The following is a 13,426-nucleotide window of genomic DNA, read 5'->3' on the forward strand; positions in this document are numbered from 1 at the left end:
CCAGTGCGTAGACCTCGAGAGGCGTTACTTACGTGTTGTACAAATTACTCTGCCGCTGCTACAAGTTTCTAAGACGTACAACGCGTGACCGACGTATTATAGCGCCCCTTCCAGATCCCTCACGACCCCTTCGCCCCGTCATCCAGTGACGACCCACATACCCCTGAAGCCCTCTCACCACCTCATCCCGATCTCCTCCTCCCTCCTTTGCCCAAACACCTGATCCAGCTCCATCCCCCCCATACCCATCTGCAAGTCCATCTGCGAGTCCTGCCTGCTCCTCCCCGCCGTCCCTTGACCTTGACTTTGAGCCTGAGACTGAGACTGCTGATCCCCTCTCGAGGCCGACCCCGAGCTATTCTCAAAGTCCTCTGGCGGGGAATGCTCAAACACCGGATTGAAGCCATTCCAGTTCTGGCCAAACGGCTCGGGCTCGGGGCTCGGGCGAAGCGTTTGCAGACTGTGCGCGTGGACCGAGGGGTCATAGTAGGCCTGAGGAGGGGGCTGAGAGAAGGAAGGGGGAATGACGAAGTTTGTCGCGGAGAGGATAGCCTCGAGCTGCGCGATCCGGCCGGCTTGGTTGTCGTTCGCCTGGCGCAGGTCACTGCCTGTCAGCTAACATCTCGGTGAAGCAAGGAAAGAGGGCTCACTGGATATACTGGACGCTATGGGTCAGGATCCTCCCCTTACATTGAGCCATATCCTTCTGCTTGGCCATGGAACTCCTTCGCGGCTTTCGCTTCCCTTTGGGACTCTCAACCGGTTCCTCCTCCTCGTCCTCCTCCATCCCCTCGTCCAGCTGCTGATACTGCGGCGGGAGCAACCCTGCGAGCTCATCAATCTTGGTGTTGATATGTTCCCTCCTGCGCTTCTCGACGAGATTGTGACATTCCCTCCGGCGCTGCTTCCTGCTTTCCTCGGTCGCGTCCGCCGGTAGGGTAGGCAGGTGGCTAGACGGGGAGATGGGACTATCGATGATAGCCTCGTCGATCGTTGTACCGAAGCTCTGCATGCTCGGCAGGCTACCGCTCCCGTTCCAGGATGACGCGAGGCCGTACGCGTAGTCTGGAGGGGAGACCGAGTTGGTCCGCTGGTGCTCCAGATGGGTATCCAGTCCGAGTCCGAGCCGTCCGTCCGGATGGCTATAGCTCATAGCCCGATTAGAGGCTGTCCGGACCCGAGCAATCGTAGGCTTCACGTCCGTCATGGATCCTTTACGCCCTGATCTACTTCGGGGCGCTTTTGCCTTGCCCGCCGATCCCCGCGAGAGGGAGCGCGACCGTTCCTCCGCCGCCGCCGCGCTTGGGACGGGAGTGGCGACCGGTACCGGTACCGGTACCGGCACCGGCATGGGCGGGAGGAGGTCCAAGTTGTAATTGTATGGCTGGAAGAAGGGCTGGTGGTTGTCGAATGAAAAGGAGCCCATGAAGGAGGGGTTGGGAAGGGACGCAGCGAGATCAGATGTCGCGACAGTCATGGACCCATCGGAAAAGGGACGCCGAAAGTCGGGTCTGCCCGTCCGGGGCATAGGCGCGTTCGGGTACGCGAATCCCCCTTCTGTCTTGATGGGCATGGATGAGGTGGACATGGTGTCTGAAAGGGTCAGCCTCTGCTTGCGTAAAGATAGCACGGATATGGTGAGGAAGGGTGATCATCAGAGATAACCATAACGATTTGACCAACTGACCAACGCAAGCTGGCGATTGGAGCGCGTCCCGTGATCCACTGGATACCAAAAACTCACCCAACGCGGTCTCGTACCTTGGTCTAATTTAGCGTGGTCGCCGGGTGTGTTACGGCCGATACGTTGGTGCTGGAGGATAAGGCGTTAGTGATGATGTATTCACCGCTGCTGTACTCGTAGATGCTGACCAAGATGGGGAATGCGAAGGCGAAGGGAGACAATGAGTGCAGTGACTGGGTGGCGACTTTCCGGTTAAATTAAGCGAGAGGAGAGGGGTCCCGCGGGGGAGAACGGCAGCCAAGGCGTGGGGTGGAAGGCGCCACTGGTTTCTTTGTCCCTGAAAGGAACTCCTTTGCCAGAATTGCTACAAGAGGGAATTCAATCCATGATCGCACGGACCACATCTGAAACAAGGTAAGGGGTCTCCGGGCGGTTTGATGACGCTCGCCTTCACTCTGCCACATCTACAAGAGCGGTGACCAACACAACGCAAGGGCAGGTGTCCTGGAAATGGGCAGCTACTTCTCCAAGAGGGCGGTGAGTACCGAACGAGCCTGGTCTCATATTGCACCGTAGTTTCCCGGAGCTGATCAGATATGTAGGAGTCGCCCACCCGGCTCCCATCGACAACAATTTCCCAGGTAGAGCTGAGCGATCTCACATCTCGCATCGCTCAACCCGATGTCCTCCTCTCCATCCTCTACTACCTTGACACCGAAGACCTCGCACGGTGCCTCCGGGTCAACCGGCAATTCCTCCTCGTCGCCGGGCGGATGCTGTACCGTCAGCCACTCCGCTTCAATCCCTACGGTATACCCTACGGAGAGAAGCGGCATCGTCCCAGCCTCTTCGCGGGGACCGGCCTCCTCCCATCCTCCTTTCTCGCCCGCTGCCTGCTTCTGCTTTGGCCAGCTCCGAAAGCGTTAGCTCGGAAGCTCAATCAGCTCGCAGAAATCCGGGACATCGAAATCTTCCTCCACCGCGCGTACCAATGCCCCTCCGCCGCTCTCGTCGGTCACTTTCCCTCCGTTCACACTCTACGAATCACCAATAGCTACTTGCCGCCCGACGATGGGGTCCTCGCACGCCAGCCAGAATGGTCCTGTCCCATCTTTGCCGCTGTGCGGCCAACGTGCGTTATCATCGGCGACCGCGGCCTCACATATACCTCGTTCGGCGACCCATCGCAATGTCGACCTGTATGGCGAGTCCCCCTGCGGACATTATACAGCGGCTGCGTCGAGCATGTCCAGGTCATCTCCTACGACCTCGCACCCAACGGCAGCCTCAAATACGGTGCGGTAGAGGTTGACTGGCCTTTGACCATGAAACGCCTCGATATAGGTTTTTATCAGCTCGCCGGGAGCCGCTGGTGGGCGCCGAGCCCTGCGGATGTCACAACACCTATCTTCGATCCCAAATCTTCCGATGGCGGCGTTAAGCATGTCTGCGCAATCGTTAAGCTCCTCCTCAGCGCCTCGCACATCGAGACGCAGATCACACTCGTAGGCTTCGGAACGGTCGAGCGAGTCGGTCGCGACTACCACGAAAGCGTCTCGGATAAGGATGCGGAGATAGAGGACGAGTTCGCTGCTAGAGTGAGAGCGGCGTACGGGGCGGAACTGCAGCTGAAGGGGATTGGCCCCAGGGGGATTTCAGAAAAGCTAGAGGCGCTTCACATTGTTCTGTCAAAGTCATAGGTGTGCGGAGGCGGGCGGGTCGTCGGCGGGGATGGTAGCGGTATAGGTGGCGTTAGAGCGAGAGAGTATACGGTGGAGGGATGAGATGTAGATATGCTACAGGTCGTATTGATCCAGGTAGTAGGGTGACAGACTCTAGCAGAGACTCCGAGTCTGCGGTTTCAGGAGAGGTAAGCCGCTGCATCGGCCACTGTCTCTTTGGGCTCCGCACAACGCCACGGACCTCACATGGCATGGCGTTGAACCAAAGGAGAGAGAGAGAGGAAGAGATGGGAACGAGGGACAGACCGGACTGCACGGGTGCGGACGTTTCCCTGGTCATTTGTGGGCGGCGATCTTCAGTACTGCGTCAGAAGAGAACGAGGCGCGCAGTCTGAACAGGGTGAGGGTACCTAAGTCCCGATCTCTCCTTGACGATGGGCTGCATATTGGCAGGACTACAGCCCCCGTTGTTCTGCGCCTTCGAGCAGAGCCTGGGCCAGGACCGTATGTGTCGCTTTGGCCGAAACGACGCCCTGGTCGATCATCTATTCGTCAGCTCATCCTCGCCTACTTGTAACAGCCTGGACTCACATCGCACACCGCATCGATATCCTGCACCCCCGTCATCCACACGTTCGTCACCTTATTCAGCGCCGGCAGTACCCCCAGCGTCACTGAAGACGCTGGCGCCCCCTTTCCTCCTTCCTCGGCCTCCCCCTCCTGTCCCCGAACGACAGTCCCGACGCCGAGCCCGCTCATCGCAATGCCCGCATCGGCTATAGCGGCAGTAGCGACCGTATGTGCCGCTCCGAGCAGGTCCGAGACGTCGTCCGACTCAAGGACCATCAGGAAGACGTCGACCGAGGATTTCGGGAGGAGGTGGAGGTGCAACGAGGGGAGAATGAGCTGAGTGAGGAGAGCAGAGAGTGCGGCAGGTTCGGTATCCTGTCTATCAGCAGATTCCAGCTTGGCAGTCCAGGAGATGGCTCACCCTCATTGGAGCTCGGCGGGGATGAGACGCAAAAGGCGCAAATTTGAGCTCGAGGTTGAGCGATCCTCTCGGCGTGAAGGGAGGCGCTTTCGGTCGGGGCCCATATCTATCCATCAGCCAGAGCCGGGGCGTACGACATACACTGAGCAAGCGATCTTGACGCTTCCTGATTCGATGTAGGCGCTGCCATTGGCTTGGTTGATCAGGCCTGTCTTGAGGACTGGATGGTCAGCTCGGTCGAGTAGAAGGGATTGGACGATGACGCACAGATATCTCCTGGCGCAGTAGGGGCCCGAGAGGGCCCAGCATCGTTCTCTTGCTGATACGCTGGTGCGGAAGAGGACTCGGGAGCCTGGATGCGGCGGCGATCAAAGGTCGACATGGTGGAAATGAGGTATGGTGGAGAGATGGATAACGATCTGAACTTCTTGGTGGTCGCTGAGCTAGAGCTCCAGGAGCCCACTGCTGCGTCATACAGCCGACGAAGCCGTATATACTCCTCATTGACAGACAGCTTTACGATCAGGGTACTTTTCGCCTTGCGCTCCGCTGGCTCATACACAATGTACATGCGACCATCTATCTAAACGAAATGTGGGCAGAACCCAGGCCGCGACGTTGCTGGAAAGGTGTATCAAAGGCGCGGCAAATTAATCCTGTACTAGAGCACGACGGCTCGCTCTCGGCTATCTGGTAGGGTGATGTCGGGTGGCGATTTGGGCCCTTGATCACTACAATAAGACGCCTTGACAATTTGATTCAAAGAGACAGAGTCGGTGCGAAATTTCCACTTTATATAGGAGCGGGGCGAATGATAACGATGGCGAGGAATGCCACGTAGGGTGTTTGCATCGCGCCAGGGTGTGTTTTGACTTTTGACAAGTACAGCGATCTGCGTTACCTCTTGTTATAGTGGATAGGATAGGATGATACGGGCTGGGCTGCGATTAGCAGCTCTCAGAGCGGCACCGGCGCGTCCGCAGCTGGCTATAAGGTCGCTCGGAGCGCCATTTCAGCCATCATCTCGGTCAATATCGGCTCATCTCGTTCCATCTCGATTCCATCTCGTTCCATCTCGATTCCATCTCGTTCCATCTCGACCCATCTCCCCCTTCCCATCCCTCCCCTTCCGCTCGGTTCGCCCCCTTCATGCCACTCCCCCATCCCTCGTTGGCCGTGCCCCTCGCTCCCCCCGCCGCAATCGTCAGCTCCGCAGCCTCCGGAACTTCCTAGCCGTCCTCACCGTCCTTGTCGTCCTCTACCACACGTACGCTCCCTTCCGGCATACCGTGCTCGCCGGAGTACGATGTTCGCGCCTGATGAAGGCTGTTGTCCTCGACGTGATCGACTATAAGCGGACGTTCGCACAAGAGGCGCGGCTAGGCCCCTTTGAGCTGCTTAGCGATGAGCAAAACACGGCTCGGCGGCAGGCGCGGAAAGACTGCCACTTGCGCAGTGCCCAGCGGATGCTCAAGGCGCTGAAGAAGAACTCGGGGATCTACGTCAAGCTAGGACAGCACGTAGCGGCGGTGCAGATGCTGCCTGCGGAGTGGACGCAGACCATGACGCCACTGCAGGACCAGTGTTTCCCTACGCCTATCGAGGAGACGGACGCCATGCTTCGGCAAGATATGGGATTGGGGATCGACGATCTCTTCTCAGAGTTCGATCCCAATCCTATCGGCGTCGCGTCGCTCGCGCAGGTCCACCGCGCGATCGATAAGCGCTCAGGCCGGCATGTGGCCGTCAAGGTCCAGCATGCCGATCTGGAGGAATTCGCACGGGTCGACATGGTCACTGTCAATTTCGCCATTCAGATGGTCACCTACATCTTCCCCGAGTTTGAGTTTACTTGGCTCGGGGACGAGATGAACCATATGCTTCCCCTCGAGATGGACTTTCGGCACGAGGCGCACAATTCCGCTAGGTGTAAGGCGGAATTCGCGCATCTGAGGGGGAAGACCAGTTTGTACCTCCCCGAGGTACTCTGGGCGGAGAGGCGGTGCATGGTCATGGAGTATATCGTGGGGGCGCGGGTCGACAACCTGGCGTATTTGAAAGAACACAAGATTGACAGGAATCAAGTCAGCCAGGAGCTGTCGCGGATATTCAGCCAGATGGTCTATCTGAACGGTCACTTCCACGCCGATCCACACCACGGAAACCTTCTTATTCGGACGCGCGCACCCTCTTCTACCTCCCCCTTCAACTTTGACGTCTGCCTTCTCGACCACGGCCAGTACTTTGACATCCCGGATGACCTGCGAGTCAACTATGCTCGGTTCTGGCTGTCGCTACTCAAACCAAGCTCAAAGTCCACCGATGACGAACGGCGCAAGTACGCAAAGCTAGTGGGGAACATCGATGATGATATGGTGAGTTTCTACCCCTGACAGAGCTGATCCCAGTATCCAGTCCTCGAATCTGCCATTACCGGTCGTATGAACCTCGGTGAAGGGGACGGGACCTCGCGTCCCGCTTCTCTGCTCGACAATAAAAAGATGGACGCTACCGAGGTCGCCAAGCTCCGGAATGCTATGATGGAGCGTGAGGGACTCATAGCGGAGATCTTTGAGCTGTTACGGCGTGTACCAAAGTAAGTCTCCCATTTGGCATTTGCTGACGCCAGGCGTCTCCTTATGATCCTCAAATTATCAGATCTGCAAAGATCACTAGACTACAGTCTTGCCACGACACACGGTCCTGTACGTCTTTTGCTTCCTTCCCAGCTGACCCTAGACCCGTATCTTCGTCATTGTAGCCCGCTACTGCGCCGATGCGGTCTGGCAAGCCGACTACCTCGACTATCGGCGGTCGATACATACAGACGGCTTCTCGTTGCGCGCAACGGGGATAGTGATCCGGTCGTTCTTTTCACATCTGTATTGGTCGTCCGCGCTGGGTGCGGCGGAGAAGTATATGGATATGAGGGCGAGATGGGTCAAGGTGCAATTGTGGGTGGCGGGGCTGAGGAAGGGCGGGCTGAAGGGGGCGGAGGATCATGTAGCTGGTTTAGCATGAGATCTTGTTGTATTTCGCTAGGGGTCGTAACCTTATTGGAGAAGGTGGACAGCCTTCCTGCGGGTGGTTTGGTAGGCGAGCAGGGGTTTCATATGATACAGGTCTACGCTGGGTCCCCTTCGCCCTTGCTGTCCTCGCGGTTGCCTCCTCCCTATCCTTCCCGACCCTTCCCTCACTACAATCCCAATCGGCCATCTCGGCACGCCAACTTCCCACTCCGGCTCCCACCTTATCGCCTGTCCCGTCTGGATCCTTCCCGCCCTCGCTTAAAATCCCGGGGGAAGGACACCCTGGCCCTGCGGTGCTGGTGCGCCACCAAGCAACTAAGCCCATCAGCTTACCACTCCCCAACCCTTTCAGTGCTATATGACCCACCTGCTGCTGTCCCTGACTCTGCATCTGCATCTCCCTCTCTTGCTGTGTAATCCTCGTCTCATCCTCAATCGCCAGCGCCAGCGGCAGCCCCACCAGCAGCGCACTGGTACTGACGATCCAGGCGATATTCCCCGCCTGTCCGATCCCCCACTGCACCCAGCTCCGGCTCTTGTTGTAGGTCACGATCAGCCGCGACCGGGTCTGGGGAGGAACGATATCTTTGAGGGCGACGATCCGGTCGTACACCGTCTCTTCCGCAATGTAGTCGTCGAACTCTGACTCGCCGTCAGAGTCAAAGTCGTCGGCAGAGTCAGACTCGAACGTCTCGCCCTCGCGCCCGCCGGCGAAGAGAGTCTCTTCGGGGACTTCTTCGACTTGGACCATGGTGTGGGTAGGTGGTGTGGAAGGGGTGGATAGGGGTGGATAGGGGTGTATGAGTAGGTGCTGGTAGGGGTAGAGTAGAGGCGGTAGTGGGCAATAGATACGATCCGCGAACAACGAATTTCAATGCAGAGCGGGAGCAAAGGGCAGTTACGGCATACCTCGGTCGTGGCTGTGTAGCGGTGTCCACCGCGACCACCATACATTACCATACCTCGGCCATTGACCACCTGCTTCCTATACCTTCCCGGAGATACAAGCTGCCGCCCATCACAGCAGACACAGAGCTTCCAGTATCAGGAATAATCATGGCCCTCCACTCCGCTGTACGTCGGCCAGCAGTCTCGCTGCCCGGCAGCTCCTTCTGTTTCCCTTCGACCATCAGCTCACCCCCAGGTTACGGCGGTCACGCACCATATCCCTGGATTCATCAGACAGCCCGCCGAAGCGCTGATCGGGCCGAAATGCTACACTTCCTTGGTGTACGACTTTGATCTCAGCGATGTCGACTGTCTGAAGTACGCCTTGTCCAAGGGGCTCGGACTGGGTATTGTGCTGGGCGGAGGTATCGTCAAGATCCCTCAGGTACGCTTATCGAGATCACCGTTTAGTCAGAAGCTGACAATCAGATCATGAAGATCATATCAACAAAGTCTGCCCGTGGACTTTCCCTCTCCGCATACGTGAGTGTTCCGCCCAACCCGACCAGCCAGAGCTTATAATCAGATCCTCGAAACAGCCTCATACGCCATCTCCCTCGCCTATGCCTCCCGAAACCACTTCCCCTTTTCGACATACGGCGAGAACTTCTTCCTCACCTTGCAAAATGTAGCCATCACCCTGCTCATTCTGCACTTCTCCACTTCGTCCGTCCGCGCCGATACCCGCAAGCCCCTCACGTCCGGCCAGAACCGGTCCAGTACCGGCAAAGTCGTCGCTGGTCTCGTCGTGGCTATCACTTCCGGCTTCTTTCTCTCGTCTTCATCATTATGCCCTCCACGTGCACGTAAGTCCCTCCACCGGCTTCGCTGACAAGCAGTGGCTTTTTTGCAGGCCGTCACTCTCCCTTTATCGCTCTCATCTAAGGTTCCGCAGATCCTCTCGAACTACAGTAACGGATCGACCGGGAATCTCTCCGCCTTCGCAGTCTTCAACGCCCTGCTCGGCTGCCTCGCCCGCCTATTCACGACCAAGCAAGAAGTCAACGACCCGCTCATCTTCTGGGGATTCGCAGGCGCCGCGGTACTCAACGCTGTGATTGCCGCACAGATGGTGATGTACTGGAACAAGGGCGAGGGAGTGGGGGCGGGCCGGAGGGTCCGAGCGGAGGAGGGACTGGGAGAGGCTAGTCCCATGAGGAAGGTGCCGACCGAGCAGCAGCCGAGAAGGTGGGGCAGGAAGCTGGATTAAGGGATATGTACGCTGTGTAAATGTCCGAGCGGCGGGTAAGGGCGGACGCTGTTTGTTGAGCGCACGGACGGAGACGATGCTTCTTACGTGCTGACAGGTGCTACCTGACCGTCCACATAAGGCGCGCTAGAGCTTTCTTTCTCCGACCTTCCTTCTTCAACCTCAAGATCAGTTCATTCGGCGACTATTCGGGAAACATATCACTGTCTACATACCCCTCACTCCAAGCACACAACCACGCGTCTCAACAAACTTGATCCCCTCCTTTACAAGATGTCCGCTCTCCGCCCTGCTCCTCGATGGGAAGCTCCCAGTCCCCCGGTCTCCCCCTCTTCCTACGCTGCGACCGAGGACGAAGACGACGCTCTCCACAGCGCCGTCCGCTCCATCCAGCTCAACTCCTCCTCTCCTCGCGCACCAGAGAGGGACCGGAAGCCCACTCATAAGATTCTGACCGATCTCTCCGAGTCAGACTTTGACAAGCAAGCGGAAGCCAACAGCCGGGCTGCCAGTCTCGCCATGACCCGCAATCAATGGGGGTTCCGTACCACCATGGCCCCTCCTGTCCCTCCTCGGAGCATCTCGATCGACCTGCGCACAACAACTTCGGCTCGACCACCCATCACGCCCGGACCTCCCGAATGGACCGGGTCCATCCGTACGCAGACCACCACAGCCGCCCGCACGGCCAAGCCTGCATTCGAGGAGGAGTGGTTCGCCGCTCCGCCCAACGAGACGCTAAACGACCCGAACCCCGACGCGTGGCGATACCGCGATCCGATCCCTCGGGGGTGGAACCAGCCCGTCTTCCGCCCCGGACGCCGCTTCCAGGAGATCGAGGCGCGGGAGCGGCTTCTCCCGCCCGCGCTGGGCGGCCGGTCCAAGAAGGATCAGCTCGGGAGTGTGAATGCGAGCTGGGGCCCGCTAGGCGAGCAAGGGACCAAAGTGTATGGTATGTTCGAGATTGAGCAGGATCCGCCCAGTCGCTCGACGTCGCCTTTCAAAGAGGAGGCGGACGAGGAGGAAAGGCAGAGGCCGGGGAGACACGAGGTGCGAGAGGCGAGGGGGGAGGCGATGGAGCGGGCGAGGGAGGGGACAAACTACGCGTCGGCTCAGCTGGGGTACAAGGGCGGCAGCGGCAATGGAGGCGGCAGCGGGGTCGGGCCGTACTACTGGTCCGACCGAGACGCCGATGTCGATGGGCGACATCCCTACCGACGGCCTGGGCATCACGACTCCGATGAGCCCCAACACTGCCCCGTCGCGATACACTCGGAATCAAGACCGCTTTCTCACCTCGGCATATGGCAGCCGGTACACACAGTCCAGTCTCGCCGACAGCGCCAGCCGCATCACGGATACGCCCATGTCCAAGGTATCGATGACTTCGCGTGACGTTTTCGGGCCGAGGCGGGCGGTAGAGACAGTGGATGAGCATGGCGGGTGGTAGAGGGTATTAGGCTAGATGCGCGGGTGGAGGCGAGGGAGAAAACTTGTAGAGATATCCAAGAGATGCATCGTTGATCTCCCTCATCTTTGACAGATATACAAAGCGACACCGGCGAGGCAGCTGTGGACTCAGCTCAATTCGAAGGTCTGGTGGAACAGCAGACTCACGTGCATAATACAGGCATCAGAATATCTGTCAAAATCAGCAGACGTCTTCGACTGGCGAAGCGGACTCACATTGTAACAACAAGAATCGGGCAAGCGTATGTGCGCTCCCCTCTGGATTATACAGTTGGGTCAAAACGAGCTGATTCACAGCTGCAGGTGTCCCAGACAACAGGATACAGACAAACGTCCGCACTGTCACATCAGTTCGATTCCCACTTCTAGGGGTAATCATCTAGCTGAACTCACTTCGGTCTGCGGTTGGGTAGATACCAGTCTGATTCTTGATGAAAAAGGTCCCAATAACCGGGACGATGATCACTGCTGGCGTCAGCTTAGGGTCCAGACTAAATGCTATCCGCAACGCTCACTCTTGCACACAGCCATAGCCTATCTTGTCAGCTGACGTATTCTATGAAGGTCAGTCTCCAATTCTACTCACCACCATCGCGCCGACAGGTTGGCCCTTCATACTCCACACACCCTGTTCTGATCAGCTACCATACGGTTCCCCAAAGACCCGTGCTCACCTTCAAACGCGCAAAGCTCGCTCCGAGCAGTATCAGACCCGCTGGGATACATATCGCCCCAACAAACGCCGCCGCCTCGAGTATAAAGCTCAAGGGCGGCTTCCCATCTGGCGCATTCGGCATCCTCGTGCCTGTCCACCCATCCGTATGCGTAAATAGTGCCCTGAGGGGCGGTATAAGCGCACATGGTATTGACACAATCACAGCGAATGAGATAGGCATGAGGAAGCTCTTGAGGATCATGACTAGTCGTTTGAGCGGTGTGATGCGCTTAATGGACGTCCGAGGGGATGCGGGCTTGTGGTACGAGTACGCTTTCCCGTTGGTGGTCGAGACAGGAAGAAGGGGATCCGAGTTCGGTGCGGGGACGACGACGGTATTTCCTACGTCGACGGCTTCGAGGGGAGCCGTAGGCGGGATAGAGCGAGTGGTTTCCATCATGCTGGTAAATGAAGGAGTGTGTGACGCTTGGCGGGTGGGCTTCTCGCCGCCCAAATAAAGAGTTTTACCCGGTCGAAGGTCGGCGGGTTCATCGCCCCGCTCGTTTTCGTCCTTCGAGTACCGCTCCGATCCCGAAGCGGAGTGAGAGACCTCTGGGAGCTCTTGATCGTACTCTGCCTGGGGGCTGGAATGACGGTCCCGATGTATCAAGCGCTTGAAAGCGGCGATGCGGATGCGCCATCTTTCCCGAGGCGAAGGAGGTGGAGTCCGAGCGAGCTGTTCCGGCTTGAAATCCAGAGCGCAGAGCTAGAGATCAGCTTCAGGCCTTCTGCAGAGGAAAGCTCCTATTCAGCTTACCTTGTGCAGTCCACAGGGGAAGAGCACGACTACAAAGACGAGACTGAATACCCTGAGAGAGTTAGCTCCCGCCTAATTCAAACGTCTCGGGACAGCTCACCCAATATAGGCAGTCCCGACTTCAACGTCGCCCTGCTTGAAAGGTGCCTGGTTGCCTACAGTCTGAATCACAGCCACCGGTACATTCACTGCCAATCAGCTACCTGTCCCCTGCACTCCTCCTCTCAACTCACTCCAGTTAGATATGACGCCCATCTGGCATCATCAGCTCCTATCCCTCGTCAGTCAGAAACGGACATACCACGATAATCCCCCACTGAAAGTCAATGGGCACGTAGAACAGCTCCTTGACGATCATAGCCAGTACAGCCCCAATCGCCTGATACAGTAACGCCGCTAGTGCCAGTCCTCCAAACGCGGATATATTGGTCGACGTGAACGAAGGCACCATCGACGCAAAGATGAGGGCGGGGAGCGAGATATTCTGCCCGTGTCAGTTACACTGAACTGCGACCGGATATCTCGGGATAGGATTTTACCATAGACAAGACGCTGACGCCCTTGGCCATCTGCGGAGTGAACATCCCAGCTTTGGTTATGGTGAACCCGAGGGTTATTCCTATTAACAGTTTTAAGGTCGGCACGAAGGCTGACTGTCAGCGGTGTCCCATATTTACGACTTATTGGGATATTACCAGCACGTACCCTTATATATCAACTCCCCTGCCGAGCTCATAATGTTCACAGATACTATACAGTCATGTACAGGTGAGAAATAGCGGCCAGATAAGAGGTCGAGACGATTTTGCCCAGAGACTCGTGCGAGGTGCAGGTCACGGAGTATCTTCGGATAATCGGCTAGATCCGACCGGCCGACCCCATCCGAGGCAGCTCGGCCGACAACATCAGAGGCATGGGTGGGGAAGCGGGTACGAGCCAG

At 57.7% G+C, this 13,426-nt stretch overlaps 8 protein-coding genes across 8 annotated transcripts; 4 read left to right on the forward strand and 4 right to left on the reverse strand.

The window, feature by feature from the left end:
* Positions 1 to 174: 174 nt before the first annotated feature.
* MKK02DRAFT_44878 (uncharacterized protein) lies at positions 175 to 1,588 on the reverse strand (the record flags this gene model as incomplete). The annotated part of the gene is made up of 2 exons (XM_053093127.1): positions 175 to 604; positions 651 to 1,588. 2 exons carry the CDS (start codon positions 1,586 to 1,588, stop codon positions 175 to 177), a joined length of 1,368 nt encoding a protein of 455 aa, XP_052945952.1.
* Positions 1,589 to 2,194: 606 nt separating this feature from the next.
* MKK02DRAFT_44879 (uncharacterized protein) lies at positions 2,195 to 3,384 on the forward strand (the record flags this gene model as incomplete). Its single annotated transcript, XM_053093128.1, has 2 exons — positions 2,195 to 2,221; positions 2,287 to 3,384. 2 exons carry the CDS (start codon positions 2,195 to 2,197, stop codon positions 3,382 to 3,384), a joined length of 1,125 nt encoding a protein of 374 aa, XP_052945953.1.
* Positions 3,385 to 3,821: 437 nt separating this feature from the next.
* MKK02DRAFT_27112 (3' exoribonuclease family, domain 1-domain-containing protein) lies at positions 3,822 to 4,739 on the reverse strand (the record flags this gene model as incomplete). The annotated part of the gene is made up of 5 exons (XM_053087307.1): positions 3,822 to 3,911; positions 3,958 to 4,311; positions 4,358 to 4,463; positions 4,499 to 4,589; positions 4,625 to 4,739. 5 exons carry the CDS (start codon positions 4,737 to 4,739, stop codon positions 3,822 to 3,824), a joined length of 756 nt encoding a protein of 251 aa, XP_052945954.1.
* Positions 4,740 to 5,283: 544 nt separating this feature from the next.
* MKK02DRAFT_37048 (ABC1 family-domain-containing protein) lies at positions 5,284 to 7,378 on the forward strand (the record flags this gene model as incomplete). The annotated part of the gene is made up of 5 exons (XM_053089547.1): positions 5,284 to 5,384; positions 5,574 to 6,732; positions 6,766 to 6,953; positions 6,987 to 7,062; positions 7,097 to 7,378. The coding sequence occupies 5 exons, from the start codon at positions 5,284 to 5,286 to the stop codon at positions 7,376 to 7,378; spliced, it is 1,806 nt and encodes a 601-aa protein (XP_052945955.1).
* Positions 7,379 to 7,644: 266 nt separating this feature from the next.
* MKK02DRAFT_37044 (putative mitochondrial import receptor subunit tom22) lies at positions 7,645 to 8,137 on the reverse strand (the record flags this gene model as incomplete). The annotated part of the gene is made up of 2 exons (XM_053089544.1): positions 7,645 to 7,701; positions 7,754 to 8,137. The coding sequence occupies 2 exons, from the start codon at positions 8,135 to 8,137 to the stop codon at positions 7,645 to 7,647; spliced, it is 441 nt and encodes a 146-aa protein (XP_052945956.1).
* A 305-nt stretch (positions 8,138 to 8,442) lies between these two features.
* Positions 8,443 to 9,544, forward strand: MKK02DRAFT_37045 (uncharacterized protein; the record flags this gene model as incomplete). The annotated part of the gene is made up of 5 exons (XM_053089545.1): positions 8,443 to 8,460; positions 8,531 to 8,719; positions 8,764 to 8,817; positions 8,861 to 9,140; positions 9,174 to 9,544. The coding sequence occupies 5 exons, from the start codon at positions 8,443 to 8,445 to the stop codon at positions 9,542 to 9,544; spliced, it is 912 nt and encodes a 303-aa protein (XP_052945957.1).
* Positions 9,545 to 9,817: 273 nt separating this feature from the next.
* On the forward strand, positions 9,818 to 10,939 carry MKK02DRAFT_44884 (uncharacterized protein; the record flags this gene model as incomplete). The annotated part of the gene is made up of 1 exon (XM_053093129.1): positions 9,818 to 10,939. One exon carries the CDS (start codon positions 9,818 to 9,820, stop codon positions 10,937 to 10,939), a length of 1,122 nt encoding a protein of 373 aa, XP_052945958.1.
* Positions 10,940 to 11,074: 135 nt separating this feature from the next.
* MKK02DRAFT_44885 (uncharacterized protein) lies at positions 11,075 to 13,222 on the reverse strand (the record flags this gene model as incomplete). Its single annotated transcript, XM_053093130.1, has 13 exons — positions 11,075 to 11,114; positions 11,162 to 11,186; positions 11,231 to 11,353; positions 11,408 to 11,479; positions 11,530 to 11,548; positions 11,601 to 11,642; positions 11,689 to 12,435; positions 12,487 to 12,538; positions 12,587 to 12,674; positions 12,720 to 12,741; positions 12,788 to 12,970; positions 13,026 to 13,135; positions 13,192 to 13,222. 13 exons carry the CDS (start codon positions 13,220 to 13,222, stop codon positions 11,075 to 11,077), a joined length of 1,554 nt encoding a protein of 517 aa, XP_052945959.1.
* Between the last annotated feature and the right edge of the window lie 204 nt (positions 13,223 to 13,426).

This window comes from Dioszegia hungarica, assembly GCF_025882075.1.
Source record: "Dioszegia hungarica strain PDD-24b-2 chromosome Unknown MKK02contig_8, whole genome shotgun sequence".
In the NCBI taxonomy this organism is placed as follows: Eukaryota; Fungi; Basidiomycota; class Tremellomycetes; order Tremellales; family Bulleribasidiaceae; genus Dioszegia; species Dioszegia hungarica.